We start from the raw sequence: 20,848 nt of genomic DNA on the forward strand, positions 1-20,848 counted from the left end.
AGCCCATAATCAGGTTGGCTTAAACAGTAACTTTTTAGAGAGTAAGGATTTTTTGTACAAATTATTTTGGGGAGTAATCATAGTCTCTCTGTTTGCTCAGTTTGAGGGTAATTTCCTGATTCCTACAATTCTAAAAGTTTGCCTAATTTATTTGACAAAAAAAGCAGTCATGGTGTAGAGAATAATTGTACCATCTAAACCGCTTTTAAATATATTTTCCATAACCAAATATATTGTATTTTCAGCTGTTTGAAGCTGGTGTATAAAACCGAAAGTAATAGGAAACGTAGGAATGGGCCGCATAGAAATAGCGCACATAGAACATGTCTACGGCTTCTTATACTTGCTTTCAATAAGAATGACAGATCAATAACTCACATTTCTATGTGAATTTGGTTGGGTTGCCCAAGAAGTGACCTATTGTGGCCTTAACGAATCATATCCCTCCTCCAGTTAATGGGGGAAGATGCTCTGAGGAAAATCATTCTAATCAGCTACTCCCTGACTCACAGCCCATACCCCCGAGACATTTACCCCGGCCCCTCCTCTTACCCCTACCCCTTCCGCAAACAACACCCCCTCCCCTCCTGTGCTGGGGCTCTCCTGTCCTGTACTGCCATGTCCTTCCCCTCTTCCTCTCACTCTGCCTCCGCCTGAAACACTGAGCTTGCAGCTCCCTGGTCCTTCGTCTGCTCCTTCTGTTACCAATGACCCCATCATTCCTCCTGAAGAGCTCCGCCATCTGAGCAGACTTGACGGGGATGAGAGGGGTAGAGAGCGAGAGAGAGGCAGTTGTGTTAAGGAGACAGAGAAAGATATACAAAGAAAGAGAGGATAGTAGTAAAGGAGAACTGGCTGGGTGACTCGGATGACTTTGTGTTGGACCACCTTGAGTTCACCATTCAGTAGGGAAATCTCTCCTCTGACCAACCTGCAGGATTGGCATTTTCTAGAAGCTCAATATTGACAGGTATGTTTTCCAATCTACTCAATTTTTTTAAAAAGCAGAAGAAAATAAAAAAAAATTATGTGAAAAAGCCTAAACTGACTGAAGGACTTCAGTTTAGGGTCAGGCACCTTATGCCGAGGTGGGTGTGCTAACCCAAGTAATGACTCCCAAAATGTGTGGACAAAACCCAAGTTAATCAGTAGTCCCATTGAAATCTGGCTTTCGTTATGACTCAAATTCACCTTTTCAACATTGATTTGGGAGCTGTCGTGTCTCTACACACCAAAGCCATTAATATACATGGTTATAAATGGCTCTGGGACACACAACATGACAATGGTAACGTAAACTTCCTCACTTTTTGTTTCGAAAACCAAGCCCTCAGGTTGGGTGTTGCTCAACTCTCCTAACAGTTAGAGATAGAAAATGCTTTGCAATAACAAACCCATAAACATTTTTACAAAAGTAGTACTACAGGCTTGGGAAGCAATTGTATGTGTTTAATGAGTGGTAGTTTAAACAGAGGCAGTTTCCCATGATTTCCTGTCACACTCCAAGACAAGCCGAGAATCCCTGCGTCACCTGGATTAGCGTGAAACCGTGCTCGGGATTATGTGAAGTTGCAGGGATGACAATAAAGCTGTGCTTTCAATGGGACTGCCTCAATGAATTTATCTCAACCTAAGCTGGTAAGCCTATGGCGTTGCTCTGGGCTGAAGGCATGACAATGGCCCTCGAAATGAGTAACTGAAAATGGGTAATTATGGGGGGTTAGTTGGTGTTGACTGAGAGCAAATGTGAATGTTTATTTAGCTGCGGCGGGGTTAATCGTCTCGTATGCTGAGATGACGTTGGGCACGTTCTTCTGTTTTATATGTTGTCATTTCTTCTGTCGTGTCAAACCCCCACCTCTCCAACTGCAGGGATGGTGTGACCGTTCTGAATGCCCGTGCCATATTCTGTAGCCATGTTGACAGGAGATATCGTGGTTTTTCTTTTTTTGCGGTATTATTGGCACTGACATCACACACATACTATGTGGAATAACAATGATAGTGTTACCAGATGATACGAACCAAATATGCGTCTCCAACTGAGCTGTCTCCAGTGCATTTTCCGGATGACATACGTCATGGTTGTTCTGTATAGGGGTCTTCAGGTCAGACACAGCATAAAAGTATATAACAGGATTGTAGTGTGTTGAAGGCTGTAATCCTGTCAGTGAAGTGGATCGGTTCAGCCTGTCATGTAACACAGCAGAGACAGAGATGTGACAGATACAGGGAGAAAGACAGAGACAGGGAAAGAGACAGGGACCGAGACAGAGACAGGGACCGAGACAGAGACAGAGACCGGGACCGAGACAGATACCGGGACAGATACCGGGACAGAGACAGGGACCGAGACAGGGACCAAGACAGAGACCGAGACTGAGACTGAGACTAGGACCGAGACCGAGACAGGGACCGGGACAGAGACAGGGACAGAGACAGAGACCGGGACAGAGATAGAGACAGGGATAGAGACCGAGACAGGGACAGAGACAGGGACCGAGGCCGGGATAGAGTGGCACTGAGACAAGGACAGAGACTGAAACAGGGACAAAAACAGGGACCGGGACATATACAAAGACAGAGACTGAAACAGGGACATAGATATACACGGAGACAAGGACAGAGACAGGGACTGTGGCAGAGACAAGGACAGGGACAAATACAGAGACATGGACAGAGACCAAGACTGACAGGGACTGAGACAGGGACTGTGACAGAGACAAGGATAGAGACCAGGACAGACACCGATATTGAGACAGGTACAGAGACTGTGACTGACAGGCCTGTTGTGTTGTCTGTCTGCAGCTACATGACGGACGGCGGGCTGAGCCGGTACACGCACTGCCTCAACCGCCTGCCAGATGGCATGGCCGCCGTCCGAGAGACGCTCCATCGCAACACATTCAAGGGCCAAGGGGACGCCACTGACAGGTAGGTCAGCACCACCCCTTCCCCTGTCCCCTCACCCCACCTGCAGTGTCTGGGTGAGGTGAGGCTTCTGTACAGTCACACGTTCCTATCGAGGAACCATGTACCGGACAGAGGTTTACTGTAAGTTTGGCCAGTTTTGGATTGGTTTGTGGATTAGGTCCCTGCTTCTGCCAAAGAATCCAGTAGAATGTTGAGTCATCCAATAGGATCAGTCTAGAAGCAACAGAGCTGCCATTGTTGGGAGGCTGACTGAGTCTGAGTGAAAACAGACTGCATTTTCCTCAGTGCTACAGGCTATGGATGGGTAATGGATGGTTTCGGAGTAGACAGTAGACACTCACAGTCCCCCCCCCCTCCCCCCTCCCCCCTCATTGTCTTCAGCCAACCAACTCCTTTTTGGAGGTAATTGGTATTTTGCTATTTTATTAGGATCCCCTAATAATAATACTCTTCCTGGGGTCCACACAAAACATGAAACATAATACAGAATGACATAATACAGAACATCATTAGACAAGAACAACTCAAGTACAGAACTACATACATTTTAAAATGGCACACGTAGCCTACATAACAGTACATACACACAAGGTATTGTGCCGTGACGTGAGGTTTTTCATTATCTTTAAAACTGGTTTGCTGTTCATTTGAGCAATATGAGAAGGGAGTTCTCTAATGGCTCTAGACAACGCTGTACGCTTTCTTGATTCCTCTCCCATGTGCCTGTGTTACAGATCTAGACTACATTGCAGGCTCATCTCTTTTCTGATTCCCTTGTGGTGTTTACAACCTAATGAATGGAGGTTAGAGAGGTACACAAAGACGATCCAGCTGTGTTCCTCCGCACAGAAAACTGCCCTGTGCGCTTTACGCACAAACCGACAGGGGTGTCCTGATTTATTGATGAAGGTGTCTACAGTTGTGAACAAAGGTTCACACCAGAAAGGACACTACTATCTTAAATAGACATCACAGATGGTATGGCAACACAGTCAACACTTGTTAACAGTACCGTTTTTGGTTTGGGCCTTTGTTGAGAGATCAAGAATTCAGACGGGGGGGGGGATAATTAATTAAGGTGGTTCCACGTCTTAACAAGATTAGTATAAAGCACAAACCCGGTGCCAGCCCACCTCCCACAGAGTTAGAGCTAATGGGACACATTAGAGGGGTTCTAGTGGCTATAATAATGGACCACCTTACAGGAGAGCAGCTGAGCTCACGTACTGGCAGGAATAACAACCATAACAGCAGAAACAGTATCGCTACCATTGATAATTGCACGGACTTCTGTCATGCACGTTCGCGAAAGAAAATGACAATTTTATTGCCGTACCTATGCCGTCTTTCGTGTACCTGTGAAGTAACTGTACATGTAGTCTAGACGCATGAGGGTGCCGATTTTTTTACTCGACTCTCCATCCTGCAGAATGTTAGATAGTCCCACCCCACTGTGTCCAACCTGTCTGGACAAGGCCCTCTTTACTCCAGGCATGGAAACTCAGTCCTCCTTCCCCCCTGTTACCCTGGGCTCCAGTGGAAAGTCCACAGGCCACGACTCGACACAGACACACTGAGCTTCTGCTTCCAACAGGAGACATAGAGGACCAGCAAAACTCTGGCAACATGGCAAACCAGTTGTTTTGTCATAAAAAAAATGTAAAAAATGAAATACTTTTTTCCCCCCCCCTGTTTCATCTGCTCTTTATTTTATAAATCTTTGGAATTGTAAAGATTGCTCGGCATGGTCAGGTGAAGATTGTGACAACACGAACAAGAGAGCCTTAATGAAAACCTACTTTTGCGTCTTTTTTTCTTTTTACCAACGGTTCAAATTAGGTGACGGAGAGGAAGTACGCCGTAAAATCAGACCTGTGATGTGGCTGACAGGACGGCGTAAGCTGTGTCCTAACCATGGCTGTGTAAATGTATGCATGTGTATTCTGGAGGCTCAGAGCCCGTGTGTGTGTGTGTGGGGGGGGGGGGTCTGGTGGCAGTCCGCTGCCTCGAGGCAGTCTGAGGTAGACAGGACAGTGTAACCTGGCACCCTGCCTGATTACATGCGTTCTTGTCCCCCAGCCGTCACAGTTGCTCAGCCTTATTGTCTTTGAGATGCTGACAACGGTTTAAAAAAAAGCCCCTACGCTGTGTCTCTCGGACTCTGATCGATGCTCCACTCTGTAATCTCAGCCCTACAAGGGCTTTTGGAAAGCGGCATTTTTGGAGGGAGGACTGTGTTGTCTCTGACAGAGATGCATCGGATATTTGATTTGGTGTCGAAACCTGGCCCGTTTTTATAGTTCTTACAGTAGTTCCAGAGTACTTGTGTTCGCCAAAAGTCTTTTCCGCCGGTCTGTTTGAGCATTTGCGCTGCGTTTAGCTCGGCCGCCCACGCATTTCAAGTGAGAATCCATCCCCTCAAAGCTACACCTACAGTACACCGCTACAGTACAAACATGCATTTTTATTCAGATGATGATCAGAGAGGCATACACACACACACACACACGCAGAGGAGTGGAGCACCGGCAATGTATGTGGGAGTAGCAGAGTGCGCTGGAGGGGGCTTGAATCTGGTGGAGAGGAAAAAGAGAGAGGGGAGGATCTTCCGTGTCTCATTGCTCTAGCCCCAGGACTCTCGACTGTACACACACACACACACACACACACACACACACACACACACACACACACACACACACACACACACACACACACACACACACACACACACACACACCTCAGCCAGAGAGAGAACTAGCAGGGAGGGGCTCCACTCCAGTCTGTCGGGGAGTACAATGCTGATAGCTTAGAATCCTCCGGTTTTGTCTGTCTGGGCTGAGGGCTGATAGTGATCAGTGATAACCCTGTGCTGTCTGGGTGGCTGGCAGAGGGCTGTCGTCGTGACCGTGCTGTCTGTCTGCTGGGCTGCTTACCTGTTGAGTGCAGCTCCTTGGTGTGCAGACCGGGCTCTGCTCTGTTATGCATGCAGTGGGAATGAGAGGCTGTCTGCAACGCAACGGGACAAACTGGATACAGAGAACAATATAACAAAGTGGAGAATGTAAGCTGCGGAGTAAGTGTTTTTTTTTTGTCTGTTTATTAATGTGAATTGGCATGTTTTAAATGTGATGTGTAGGAATGAGAATGTTCTCAGGGTCGGTGTGATCGGGCCTGTTTGCTATTGAAGACTTCCTATCTCGTGTAATGTTGATGAACGGTGAGCCATTCGTTATGATCTCGGAGTGGCCCACTGGCTCTCTTACCCAATCACAAGCTAGAAGTCCAGCTGTGAAAACCAGAGGAACAGCCCACTACACAACAGATAAGTGTGCAGTGTCATTGGGCTCTAACGGTACAAGCAGAAAGTGTGAGAACTTAGGACGAGAATGAGCATTCTTTATGTCCATGTGATTTGCGCCCTGGGAAGAAGTGAAGGACCTCCCTTGGTTCTCTAGGGATGACACTATGCCGCTGGAACACGGGGAACGGCTACGAAAGGTTGACGACCTCCTATGGAGTTTGCGTCAGTAGCTTCTGAGCAGATGCCACTTGTTGACACAGTTAAAGGCGGCCCATGTGATTCAGTTTAGGACACGGTGTGATATTGGCTGAAATCTCGGCAAACACTACGTGAACACAAACACCATATTGTTTTATTGTCTATGAGTTAAACCAGAGGGATAGAGGAGTCCAGGGTGGTGTGAAAGTGATTTAGCGATGTGTTGCTGGCTGTGTTTCATGCCCGTCCCCAAGAGCTGTGTCTGGTCTGGTGAGTCTTGGCTATGAGGGGGCTTAGCTAATACAGCAATGGGGCAATGGGGGGGGGGGGGGGGGGGGGGGGGGGGGGGGGGGGGGCTTTCTGCAAACACAACGTCTGGAAGAGAAGAAGAGCGATGGGACAACGTGTTTTATCCGTTCATCTGGTTAAGAAACCACCACTTCGCAGAGCAAGATCAACACAAGCGATGCGTTGGAACGTCGGCGATCAAAATGCTTTTTCGCTGACGGCTGAATGGATGGATGCAGATATATTTGCACGTGATTGGACTGTTGTATGAGAATCAGATAGAAAGCCAAGCCTATACGGAAAACAATGAATGAAAATAGCTTTTTTTTTGTTACATCTCAGCTCTTGACCTCAACATGTCATGTGGATAGGAAGAGAGGCCTCTTCAAACTCCTCGCCACGCTGATGTGAAACTACATTGTGTTTGGCCCTTCAGTCAGAGTGTTTCGAAATAGAGGCGTTTCACACCCTAAATTGTGGTAATTGAGTGCTCCAGACAATAGTCTTAATTATGCTTGAGAGGAATAACACCCTGCAGCCGATTGGCATGCAAATGAGTCGGCGTGAAAAGGAAGCAAGGAAGGGAAGGTGTAAATCGTACTCTGTCACCTGGAGCGATGGATGATGGAAGTGGATTTAATGTGGAAGTGAATGAAGTGCTCTGTCATTTCCCTGCGTCTTTCTCTGCAGAAGCAATAGAATGTTGAACACTCAGAGAGCGATAACAAAAGAACACTCAACGCTAGTGTGACTCTATCAGCGTTTGTTATTGTGGCATGTCATGTAGTGGATTTGAGCTGCATTTTGAGCTTTGATTGTGTGTGTGTGTTTGTTTGTATCTGTGTGTGCTCGCCCACGCGTTTTTGTTCTGAAATGCAGTGTGTATGTACAGTGGCGCAAAAAAGTATTTAGTCAGCCACCAATTGTGCAAGTTCTCCCACTTAAAAAGATGAGAGAGGCCTGTAATTTTCATCATAGGTACACTTCAACTATGACAGACAAAATGAGGAAAAAAAATTCAGAAAATCACATTGTAGGATTTTTTATGAATTTATTTGCAAATTATGGTGGAAAATAAGTATTTGTTCACCTACAAACAAGCAAGATTTCTGGCTCTCACAGACCTGTAACTTCTTCTTTAAGAGGCTCCTCGGTCCTCCACTCGTTACCTGTATTAATGGCACCTGTTTGAACTTGTTATCAGTATAAAAGACACCTGTCCACAACCTCAAACAGTCACACTCCAAACTCCACTATGGCCAAGACCAAAGAGCTGTCAAAGGACACCAGAAACATAATTGTAGACCTGCACCAGGCTGGGAAGACTGAATCTGCAATAGGTAAGCAGCTTGGTTTGAAGAAATCAACTGTGGTAGCAATTATTAGGAAATAGAAGACATACAAGACCACTGATAATCTCCCACGATCTGGGGCTCCACGCAAGATCTCACCCTGTGGGGTCAAAATGTTCACAAGAACGGTGAGCAAAAATCCCAGAACCACACAGGGGGACCTAGTGAATGACCTACAGAGAGCTGGGACCAAAGTAACAAAGCCTACCATCAGTAACACACTACGCCGCCAGGGACTCAAATCCTGCAGTGCCAGACGTGTCCCCCTGCTTAAGCCAGTACATGTCCAGGCCCATCTGAAGTTTGCTAGAGAGCATTTGGATGATCCAGAAGAAGATTGGGAGAATGTCATATGGTCAGATGAAACCAAAATATAACTTTTTGGTAAAAACTCAACTCGTCGTGTTTGGAGGACAAAGAATGCTGAGTTGCATCCAAAGACCACCATACCTACTGTGAAGCATGGGGGTGGAAACGTCATGCTTTGGGGCTGTTTTTCTGCAAAGGGACCAGGATGACTGATCCGTGTAAAGGAAAGAATGAATGGGGCCATGTATCATGAGATTTTGAGTGAAAACCTCCTTCCATCAGCAAGGGCATTGAAGATGAAACGTGGCTGGGTCTTTCAGCATGACAATGATCCCAAACATACCGCCCGGGCAACAAAGGAGTGGCTTCGTAAGAAGCATTTCAAGGTCCTGGAGTGGCCTAGCCAGATCTCAACCCCATAGAAAATCTTTGGAGGGAGTTGAAAGTCTGTGTTGCCCAGCAACAGCCCCAAAACATCACTGCTCTAGAGATCTGCATGTAGGAATGGGCCAAAATACCAGCAACAGTGTGTGAAAACCTTGTGAAAATGTTTGAACTCTGTCATTGCCAACAAAGGGTATATAACAAAGTATTGAGATAAACTTTTGTTATTGACCAAATACTTATTTTCCGCCATAATTTGCAAATAAATAAATTAAAAATCTTACAATGTGATTTTTTGGATGTTTTTTTTTCATTTTGTCTGTCATAGTTGAAGTGTACCTATGATGAAAATTACAGGCCTCTCACATATTTTTAAGTGAGAGAACTTGCACAATTGGTGGCTGACTAAATACTTTTTTGCCCCACTGTTTGTGTGCTTGAGTAACTTTGCGTGTGGGGTGTGTGTGTGTGTAGAGCACTACTCCGCCCTGTGACCTGCTATTCCACAGTCCGACTCCAGCTCCCACCGTCTCGGCAGAGTAACACTGGAACAAGGAGAGGGAACTCGGCTTGGGTTCACATCACAGATGTGAAGTCACAGCCGGACCAGGCCAGAGGAGCACATAACACATGATCACTCTGGGTCAAATGTTTTGCTGGTAGCAGCTAGCAGCCAATAACTTGCGAAGAAACTGGACTACTTAAGGTACTGCACATGCTCAGAAAAGAAACAATTTGACTTAGCTAATTATATTTAGGTCAGCTTGTCAGCAATGTCTTTTTTCTTCATTTCTTTTTCATTCGGAACCGAATTTATTCAGAAGTGGAATGTTTTTTTTCCCCAGGACAGCTGAAACTACAGAATACAGTGGAAATTGTGTCATTTCTCTGCTGCTTGATTACTACACTCATTTGAGAGACAGACAGGCGCATCAGAAAGAGAGAGCGAGAGAAAGACGGGGAGAGAGAGAGAGACTGAGTCCGTCGAGAGATGTGTTGTTCTGCTGAATTCCTGGCAGTCCTCCGGCTTTGAGGCAGCCATGCCATTACACACGACTGGCTTCAGAGGTTTGGCCTGCTAGCCTGGAATGTGCCAATCAAACTCCCTCTACACACTGAATCTGAAGCTAAATGTATAGCGGTCCCGTTTTATGATGCACTGTTAGAAAAAAAGGGTTCTTAAAGGGTTATTTGGCCGTCCCCTTTTTGGTTCCAGGTTAAAAAAAAACTTTTTTGTTCCAGGTAGAACCATTTTGGGTTTCATGTAGAACCCGCTGTGGAAAGAGTTCTACTGGAACCTAAAACTGTTCTACTTGGAACCAAAAGGGTTCTACCGAGGACCAAAAAGGGTTCTTCAAAGGGTTCTACTATAGGCACAGACAAAGAACCGTTTTACGTTCTAGATGACAACTTTTTTTCTAAGTGTGCGTAAAAAAAAAACACGCATATAAATATAATACTACATTTTATATTTTATGCTTGTCAAGTGCGGTTCTGCTATATGTGTGTTGTTGGTTTCTGCTTATGAAGCGAATTTAAAATATGGGTCAGTCAGCTTGTTAGAGTTTGTTAACAGTCCTGGGTGACCACCTTACTTTCAGTCATTCTAAAGATCTTTGTGAAATGCATGTCACTTGAATATCTCCACTGGGAAGTGGAGAGATATTGAACATGACCAGGGGGCTGGTTTGGCTTTCTTGCTTAATGTTGATGTTTTCCTCTGAGTTAGTGAGTCAGCCATTTTTAAAACTTGATCCCTGACCCGGGGACATGACCCTGAACAATCCTTTTAAGGGAAAGCAGGGGAAAAAAATGAGCCTCATTGGAATGTACAATTTAGATTGGCTTAGGAAAATCCACCAACGTGTCCTCCTGGGCTTGTTGTCTTTACAAATACCCCCCAAGCATACGCACCATCCACCTGGCAAAATAAAAGCATTTGGTTTGGACAAATGTGGGTTTAAAACGCTTCTTAGGTTAGCTGTTCTGAGATCATGTTAAAAGCTTATTATTGTTTGAACATCTCAGAGGTAAAGCTGTTCTGAGATCTGAGGCTTACCTACCTATGTTTGAAGGACCTCACAGGTTCTGTTCTGTTTTATCAGCTCTGACTTGGCTGTCTGGATGGTGACTCAGAAGCTGAAGTGGTGTTTGAAGTACTTCCCAGGTTAACTCTGCTCCCAGTTCAGATTACTCCCCTCTGTGGCAGTTCTGAGGGTGTGTGTGTGTTTGTGTGTGTGAGGCCGCCCCCCCCCCCCCCCCCCCCCCCCCCCCCCGTGTGTGTGTGTGGCTGTCTGTTTCGCTGCAGGGGGAGAGATCAGTCAGTAAGTCAGTCAGTGTGCTGTAGCGGAGGACTGAGTAGGACGGGGGAAGTGTAGTCAGTCCAACTTCAGCTGCTTCCCTCAGTGAGCTCCTAGTAGCTCCTACTGCAGCCAGGGGATATCTCAGTGGGCTGCTACTGCTGCTGGCTCTCTCAGGTATGGACAGACAGACAGACAGACAGACAGACAGACAGACAGACAATTCTGCAGGACCACAGCCATGTGGGTCTGAGTTGGCTTTGGCTCACTATCATTGTCTTGTTTGTGTGAGATTAGAATAGAGAATCTGTATTTGTGGTGTTGTGGAGCTATACAATTTTGTGTTGGAGTTTAAAACGGGTACATTTCTTATACATTTTTACAGGTGTGTTTGTTTCAATGGATTCTTTTTAGACGTAGTGAATATGTGACAAAACCTTCACAGGAGCTCCTAAAATGGCAGCTAAATGTCATTTATCCTTGAATGTAGCGCATGGCTTAATGTCAGGCCACGTGTTCCTATTCATGCATGCAAATTGTCCTTAAACAGTGTTGCTCCTTTTGAGTGATGTGTTTTATTCATGTGAACGGTTCATTGCCGAGTGCTGAAGGCCTACAGACAATGGTTACAGAGAGCTTCCCTCTGGGCACAAGCTGGTTGAATCAACGTTGTTTTAGCGTAATTTGTCAACGTATTGTGCCGTAGAATCTGTGTGGAAAATACATTGGATTTGCAGAAAGTCATTCACTGTTGTTTTGAGGATGACATTTCAACAACAGAATTGTGTCATAATGCTAACCAATTTTCAACATAGACAAACCTTGTTTAAAATATGTTGAATTTGTGCCTTTGGATCAACGTCAGGTCTTTGATGTTATATCCGCTAAAAAACAACAGGCTGGGCAGCACCTCCTACTGAAGAGTTGATCTATCTACAGCTATCCATTTGGTCTCCCATCCAGGGTTTTAGCGTAGCCCAGCATTGATATTTGTCAATGACTACTACCAATGTGCTGTCATGAGAATGACTATTGAGAGATCTCTTAATAACTAAATAGATTCACGGTTGCTATTGAGAAGTTATTTGAAAGGGAAGGTTTAACAGAGCAAATGAAATGTAACCAAATGTAAGTCAAACACTTAGTGTTCAAAACATTAAGAGCAACTTCCTAATATTGAGTTTCCCCCCCATTTTGCCCTCAAAACAGCCTCAATTTGGTCGGGCATGGACTCTGCAAGATGTCAAAAGCGTTCCACAGGGATGCTGACCCATGTTGGCTCCAATGCTTCCCACAGTTGTGTCAAGTTGGCTAGATGTCCTTGGGTGGTGGAACGTTATTGACACACACGGGGAAACTGTTGAGTGTGAAAAACCCAGCAGGGTTGCAGTTCTTGACACAAACTGGTGCGCCTGCTACCTACTACCAATGTTACCTCTATTTTTTTTGGTACTGAGCAAATTTCCGGTCTGCTGAGCACACACTTTTAACGTTGTGAAAATTCTGTGCAACTTCCAACGCGTGTTTACTGTGAACACTGAGGCTGAACCCACTTTGAGTTACAGTTTCAGACAGGGGTCAAGTAGGCTACCGTGGCTATTTAAGTGATAATAACCGAGAAGCTGTTGTTTGGAGGATATATTGGCACGGGTGCTGTTAGGCCAGAGACGAAGTCAAGGGCCGGCAAATCGTGCCAACATATCCTCCAAACACCGCCTTCGATGGCATTATTACTGTTGCACAGCGAGTTACCAACATATACAAATAATGATTTACATATTTTCATTCAAATCTTTATTATTATGACATTATTCATACTATTTCATCCGTCCACAAGATACAGTCCCGACGCAAATCTAGGGTTGCTACCCAAGCCGGCTGGTCGTTCGATCTATCGGTTCGGTTGCCAGAGACGACACCCAGTCGTTCAGTCATTTTGTTTGGTATCAATGGACGCAAGCCAGTCATTTGTTCGAAATGTTCCGTTGACATATTGGCTTGCAGCGTCCTTATCCCTTGCTTGCTAGTGTAACCCTCTCACCAGGCTCGAATTTGACTCTCACGATATGACCTTACTTAGAATATCTCCACGGATGTTAGGTAAGAAGGACGTCTCCAAGAAGAATCCCTATTGTAAACTCACTCGGGTGACGACAACTTGAGTATTAACTTCAGATAGAACAGACATAAGGTTCAAGGTCTATATTATCACATTTTCAATGTACCACATCAAAAGAAATAAAAGGACTCAACCCCAATGGTTTCTCACAACCTATGCCCAAATGACTTGCAAAGCCTGCTTAAACCCGTTGGCGCGCGTTGGAGCTCAAAAGAAATGACGACACACATAAAGTCCCGAAGCACCCCACCTCACGACTCGTAGATATTCCCTCGGCGAAGCATGGCAGTTCCGTGCAGGTGTCCTCACGAGATCCGCAGCAAGCACGGCTATCAATGCAGACGGTACTCCTTAGCAGCAACAGATATCCCATGGAAACATGCACTCGTTAATCTTCCACAAGCAATTCTCTCCAGAGAATTGTTGTTTGTTGCAAGGAACCACTTTACAAAATAAAATGCATCATTATTCCCATACCATTATTACAGAGAATCAGACAAATTATGCTACCCTCTGCCTATTGGCTACTTAGCTTATTCAAGACCGTCTCAAAATACAACACTGCCCCTTTAAGACAAAAAAAAAGCTCTTTACCTGACTTGCTTTCCAAAGGTGTCTAGAAATGTACACGTTTTGTGCCCTTGTAGGAAGCAATCACTCCCCCCTTGCTGACTACAAATGATCTATAACTGGGCTAATAACTCACTAACTAGCAAAGGATATGAACATAATGTGCACACGTTGCTACGTGCAGCTCTCGCTTTGATCTCAAAACAAGCGCATCAACTCATGACCACTCATGCTGTAAACACAGTCTAGTTCAAAGTGAATGGCACAGATCCATATATTTTTTATTTATTTTACCTTTATTTAACTAGGCAAGTCAGTTAAGAACAAATTCTTATTTTCAATGACGGCCTAGGAACAGTGGGTTAACTGCCTGTTCAGGGGCAGAACGACAGATTTGTACCATGTCAGCTCAGGGATTTGAACTTGCAACCTTCCGGTTACTAGTCCAACGCTCTAACTACTAGGCTACCCTGCTGCCCCCCATATGGCAATGGTCTATTTGCATACAGGCCTACTGCAGCTCTGATTGGTTATACACACCGGTATGTGTGGAGTACTGGCTGAGTGCTTGTCAATGCAACAGAATCCTACTCCGATGCCTTCTGCCTACAACAAAATCTCTTGCATAGTTCATTTTGTTTCGGTGTGTTGCATTGAAACTGGCTAATATTGCGTTGATTCGATCACAGTTGCCACAGTAAAGGGAAACGTTGATAGTGTTAACTAAGGGGGAAAACTCTCAAGTTCAATCTCGTGCTTCTCTGTGTGGGTTGATATTTCTTCTGAGCAGCAGTGCCGGGGAAGCTTGGGGGAACATTATCCCATTCAAAGGCACTTAAATCTTTGTCTTGCCCGTTCACCCTCTGAATGGGCACACATACACACTCCATGTCTCAATTTGGGTTTCTAGACGTTCGCGTTATACGCCCATCCATCCACACCGGCCAGCCACCCTCCTTTAGTTTTTGCATTAAGCAACCTTTCGTCTTATGTAACCATACCAAACGTTACATATCACACCAATTGGATTGTCCCGGATTTACATCTACTATGTTACGCCTAGTCTGTGAAACTAATGTAACAGTTTTAATTCAACATTAAAATGAGTAACTCATCCATGGCCACATTATCAATAACAAAATCGTATTATGCAAAGGTCTGTGGAGATCTTCACAATACAGGTATCTGTGCAGAATCCCGAACGGCATTGACCACTTGCACCATGTACTTTGATTGTAATCTCAACTGCGATCCAGGTCATTTAGTTGTGGTATTAGATGAAGCACAGTGAGAGCACATTATGTTGTATAAATACAGAAATATCTGACATTGTATTCCAATTAGAATTTTGTTCTGCTTTGAAAGTGCAGTGACAACACATTTACATGACAGCTAAACCAAACATCAGACATGGTTTTTCTATTGGAATCTGGTGGTGCATAATGATAAAACACTGGGAATTCAACAAGCTTCTGCCAGTCTTTTTGATTGGGCGAATAAAGGTTGAAATTCCATTGATCAACGTCTCAACCGAAAATTACCCATATTTCCACGTTGAAATGACGCGGTGTGCCCGGTGGGTTTGTCTTTGCCTGGTTTGTTTTCTCTCTAATCTGTCTGCTTTAGTGTACTGACAGACTGGCTTTTTTTTATGTCAGCAATCAGCCATTCTAATATAATTTGTTATCAAATTATAGTTATGGTCTTGTTTTTATTCCAAGCAAGTATAAAACAGTTATGTGGCACTTTTGTCTGTGTAATGACCTGAGCAGCCTGGAGTTAGGTGTTCATCGTTTGGCAACAGCTTTGAATATATTGCTGAGGGGGTGAGAAGTCTAGTAGAACTAATGTCTTCCCACCCTGACCAAACAGAGTGGACATGCAGGGCAGTGTGTTGCGGGGGCCTCTGGATTGAGCTCGGCTCACTTCCCTCCACTGGCCTCTCAGACCAAAGTCACCCAATGTCTTGTCCCAGAGAGTGTCCACTGATCCCCTCACTCCTCTGGCGCCCTGTGTCTCTAATCCTGCATTCGCCACACAGAAACAGGGGGGTATACAGTGTGTGCCGCCACACCACCCCCAACTCGCTCTATAGAGACTCCAGTCTTTAATATCTAAACAACAATATCAACTCATTTGACTCCCAACTTCCCACCTTAGTCTTTCACATCCTTTTCCGGTCATGGAATATATTGGTCATCTTTCTTTACAAGTACACATTTTTGACAAGAAACAATCTCCCAGTCAGGGGGAAACGAGAGGAGGGAAGGGAAGAGAGAGAGAGAGAGAGAGAGAGACTCTAATGGTGGCTTAGGGGCGATGTTGATTAGGGACCTGGTGTACCCTGCCAGCTCCAGTCTCTGCTCATTATTCAGACTGGAGGAAGCAGAGACAGCAGCACTGCAGCACCAGGAGTCGGGGAGGGGAGGGCCTAACCTGTACCTAACCTATATCTCCCCCAGGCCCCGGAGGAGCTACAGTATCAGTCAGCCTACATGGGTTGAGAGCTCACTCTACCCCCAGTCAATCTCTGACTCACAGCCTAGAACACCCCCAGGAGACTCCCTCCTCCATTTAACAAATAATCAGGGTTGATAGCATAGCAAAGGGTGAACCGTAACCTGTCTGAACCTCAGCCCACCAGCCATGATTAGTCCTGTGCTGGGTGGCTAGAAGCAGAATGGGTCCATCTGAAATATGTATTGTTTTGACCACTTCAGTTCTCACAAGTCCATAAAGTATACAGTAGAACTCTCCCAAGCTGAAACGGAGGAAGGGAGACATTCCGAATACTGAGTGACTGTGTCTTTGTGCTGGACCTCTTCCACCTTTGCCACCCCACTCCAGCCCCTGGCCTTGTCTTGCATGTCTCGGCCCTGGCTCAGTGAAAAGATGAATTGTTTTGGTGTAGCTGTGTGGATGGAGTTCTAGTGTGTGTGTGTGTGTGTGTGTGTGTGTGTGTGCGCGCGCGCAAAGACCAATGCAGTGAAACAAGGGCTGGATTGGGCACTGCAGGACACCGGGCAGGCATCTGGCCAGCAGAACACACCTGGTGCTTTACCACTGACACTTACCCCCACTCCAGTGAGCCGCCAGTGTTTTATGTTAATGCCAGCTCTAGTGTTATGGTGTTTCCATCAGGAGTGTGACACTAAAGACTTCTGGCGATCAGAATCAACAACCTCGGCATCATTCAAGACTGTTGCTTTGTGAGAAGGTGTTAAAGTTCACAGTTAGACATTGTTATGTAAATGCAAGCTGAAAATTACCCAGGGTACTTGCCTTGGCTCCAAGTTAGAGTAGGTCCGCCGGAGCCATGGCCTAGGGAGACACCGGTGCCAGCCCATGTAGATGGAAACAGAAAAGTCTGAGCCTTTTGGGTAAAACATTGTGGTAAATCCTCAATGGAAATGTAGCAACTGTGCCTGGCTTAGGGTTGCAGAGGGAGGGTATATTACTGGAAACTTTCACATTTTACCAGTAAACTACCAGAATGTGGGATTTTATGTAATCTATCACAAGACATCTAGTGGACATTTTGGGTACTTCAGATTATCGCAGGTGTCTGTAATTATCTTTGGCCCCCTGTCTGGCCTTATCGCATGTAAAATATATGAAATAATTAAATAAGATGATTTTAAAATACAAAATAGAATGACAAAGCTGTAAAACATTATACCTAAATACAAACCAACTGAGTGAATACCATTGATGTTTAATATGAGGGTTTCAGCATGAACCTATCTGTTATTTTCTACACACCTCATTTGACCATGTCAATGGAAGAGTTGCAGAGTTCATTGAAAATATTGGCGTTGTTGATTAAGATGCTTTTTTCATTAATTGTGCTATTTTCTCTCGAATCATATGGTCTATCTGTTACAAACTTATGGACAATACTATATATCAATAACAAATAAGTAGGTTATTCAAGTTTAAATGATCAAATACGATAGATTGCCATAGATTTTGGTTAATTACCAAAATTACTGAAGATTCTGGTAACTTTGGTAAATTACCGGTAGCTTTGCAACCCAAGCCTGGCTAGTGTTAGATTAGAGCCAAACCTCTGCCCACCTACCTGCCAGACTGGAACCTGCGGGTGATGTTTAGAACTACTGTTGAGTCAGTTCATCATTCATTATGGTCATCTATGGACTCTGATTTCCCCCTGCTACCATTTTATATTCCTCACAGTAAACGTGGTACTATACTGAAAGGGTTGGACTTAGTTGAGACAGTGGACTGAGTAGACCTGTGAATTGAGGGGTCTGTTGCTTCTGGCTGAGGTGTTAATGCTCTCACAGGGAACACTCAGCAGTGTCTGGCTGTGGCTGGCCGAGTTTGTTTTGGTTAGCTCAGCAACAATCACACTGGCATGGGAGACTGAGGACAGACAGACAGGCAGACTTGGAAGGAGTGAGTGTCCTGATCCGTGTGAACTTAGAATCATAAAGAGAACCCCCCCCCCCCACCCAACTCCCTCCACACTTCAACACCTCTGTGAGTACTGTGAAAGGAGTGGTTCTGTCACACAGACTATTGGATGATAAACTCCTCACACATCTACATGCACGCAGACACACACACACACACACATCTTTAAGTCCGTTCACACACAGATAGAGCCTTTGGCCCTGACAATAGCAACATTTTCAGTCAGACCTCCACTCCTGTAATTAAAGGTATCCTCAGTGTGAACCCAGAGGGAGGCCCTGGTGTGGAGCTGTCTGTCATCACACAGAAGGCAGCTTGCATGAGACCCAGGCATCCCAACTATTTCTTATCTCCTGGCCTCCACAAAAAAACTCCTTTAAAACGGTGTCTTGGTTAGGGCCCATCAGGGTTGGTGACAGGCAGGACGTGGTGTGGTGGGAAACTCTCTTACCCAGCAGCCCCCCCTCCCCAGGACCTGGGAGACACTCTGCTGAACGCTAATTAAAACTAGTTAGGAATTTGGAGGGAGACGTTCCTAACGTCACAGGCATGATGGGAATGCTGTCTCTGGCCAACAGACCTGGTAAAAGAGGGAGAATAAGAAAGAGGGAGAATAAGAAAGAGGGAGAATAATAGGATTTTCTTTTCTTCTTTCTACCCTGTCCAGTCTTATTAATGTTTCTCTGTCTCTCTGCAGCGCGTATTAAACTCAAGGCCCCGCGGGTGGTTTGAGTATTTGAATCGACGTTGAAATGGCTGAAACCAAATGGAAACCGTGAAGAAAGGATAACGGGCCTACGCCTAAAGTCTTTTCACTCTGTCCAGCTTGCTAATGTCGTGGAAGCAAACAGTGACGTGCGGTCAGGTCCGAGGCCGGGGCGACACTTTCTACTGTCTATCACTCACTCCACGCGCACGCACGCACCCATAAAGCGGATTTGTTGCTACGCTGTTTTTCAGTATGACGCGATCACAAAGATAACCATCAAACAACCGCAACCAACCATCAAACAGCAGCAGGTAGGCGGAACAACCTTTAGGCACACATTCACAGGCCCTAATGCGCAACTGCCCTGCACGACCAGGCAACTTTCAGCACCACAGACAGCGACCCAAATGCCAGCGAGTAGGGCTACTTGTAGACAGCGCTACACACACTAAATGCCTAGTAGTCGGTGCTACTGATTGAGATATATACTAACACAATAGACATGTAATGTGATTATAGTAGTGGCGCTCCCTCCCTCTTTCCCTCTGGGTAAAGACATCAGCGACTGAACTGTAGAACTCCTCCCTGTTGGCCCTCCGTTTTAAAAGTCTCTCGGTCTCGATTCTCAATGGTGATGATGGCAAGGGATGAGAGTCGCCCTTTATCGGCCCGGTTTCGACTGTATGTCTTTATCCGTTTCAGCGGCGAAAATGACCTCCCAACGGATGCTGTTGTGGCTGGTATAGTGAGCACCAGCTGCAGTAACTCTGTCTGTGTCTGGTCATGCTGGAAGAAAAAGCTGAGGAGCTGTCCGTGTGATTTGTCCTGTACAATCCGACGAGATCTTCCTTAGGTCTAAACGAAATCGAAGTAATTGGCATAATTTGACAGGCTCTCGTTTGCTGGTGTCGAAATGTGTGACGTTGTTTCGATTTTTTTGCAATCCTCTAAGCCAAGGAAATGAAAGTCACCAAAGTGGTCAAACCTGGCTCTCATCTGAACATTAATATTGTCCAGCATGTCGTAGTAGATTCGCCCCCTCTCTACTGATCGGCTGTTCACTATGAGTTTCGCTTTCTGCCAGGCCCAGGTCATTGGATTTCTGCTTGAATCGCTCATAGAAACGATCAACGTCTTGCCGCTGCCGTTCCAGCTCTTTCATTGTGCCGCCGTTACGGGTACGGCAGAAACCGATATTCATCTTTTTGGTTCCGCAGAACACAGAAGAGCGCGACTGTTTCTTTGAAAACTCCATGGGAGCAAAAATCAAACACGGTGGCGTCTCTAGACGGGTTGCTAACTGCTCATCTTTTTCAGCTGGGTCTTAAGGCGTGTACTAGTTCCACATGGTTGCCCCCTGGGCCTGTTTGATGAGCTGGCACTCTCATCGTTGCCACGAAATGTCATCTCCTGTTTAGGTAGCATGTAGCATTAATTAGCTAGGTCTTTCAAAATCTCATGGTTCTCGTTTACCTTTGCATATTGTGCATGCTGATGGTCAACCTCCGTTGTTCATTCAATGGCAGATCTAGCGGTGAGCCACTGAATCTCTTCAGAGCTATCTGGCTCTGGATGTGAGGCACAGATTTCTCATGCTTGTTGAGTGCTGTGGGCTAGTTGTTCAAGTCGCAGTAACCGGCTCTTGTCCACACGCTGTTGCTGGTGGAGAACAGCAGGCAGGGGAAGCAGTCGAGTTGATTGCGAGCAACGCAGCCACAGAGACAGTTTTTCCGTTGATAACGCTCAGTTTGAAATGATCCTGTTATTTTCTGTCCCTTCTTTTGCTGTATGTCCTTAAGCTCATTGATAAAATGATTATTGATAAAAAATGTGTATTTATTTATTTTTTACATGACAGTTATTTTTTTCCATTAATTTTCACAGGGTGGGTACCCCCCGACCGCATGTCGCTAGACAGCCAGGGAGGAGACCAGTCTTTTGTAC

General features: G+C 45.4%; 1 protein-coding gene across 8 annotated transcripts in view; it reads left to right on the plus strand.

Moving 5' to 3' along the window:
• LOC110524008 (neuron navigator 2) overlaps positions 1-20,848 on the plus strand; it is a 104,429-nt gene that overhangs the window by 37,600 nt on the left and 45,981 nt on the right. For all 8 annotated transcript variants that reach the window (XM_036978702.1, XM_036978728.1, XM_036978712.1 and 5 more), the window contains one exon: positions 2,809-2,934. In XM_036978702.1, the coding sequence (XP_036834597.1) occupies positions 2,809-2,934 (126 nt within the window). The remainder of the gene's footprint in view (positions 1-2,808; positions 2,935-20,848) is intronic.

Source organism: Oncorhynchus mykiss, chromosome 1 (assembly GCF_013265735.2).
Source record: "Oncorhynchus mykiss isolate Arlee chromosome 1, USDA_OmykA_1.1, whole genome shotgun sequence".
NCBI classification, from domain to species: domain Eukaryota; kingdom Metazoa; phylum Chordata; class Actinopteri; order Salmoniformes; family Salmonidae; genus Oncorhynchus; species Oncorhynchus mykiss.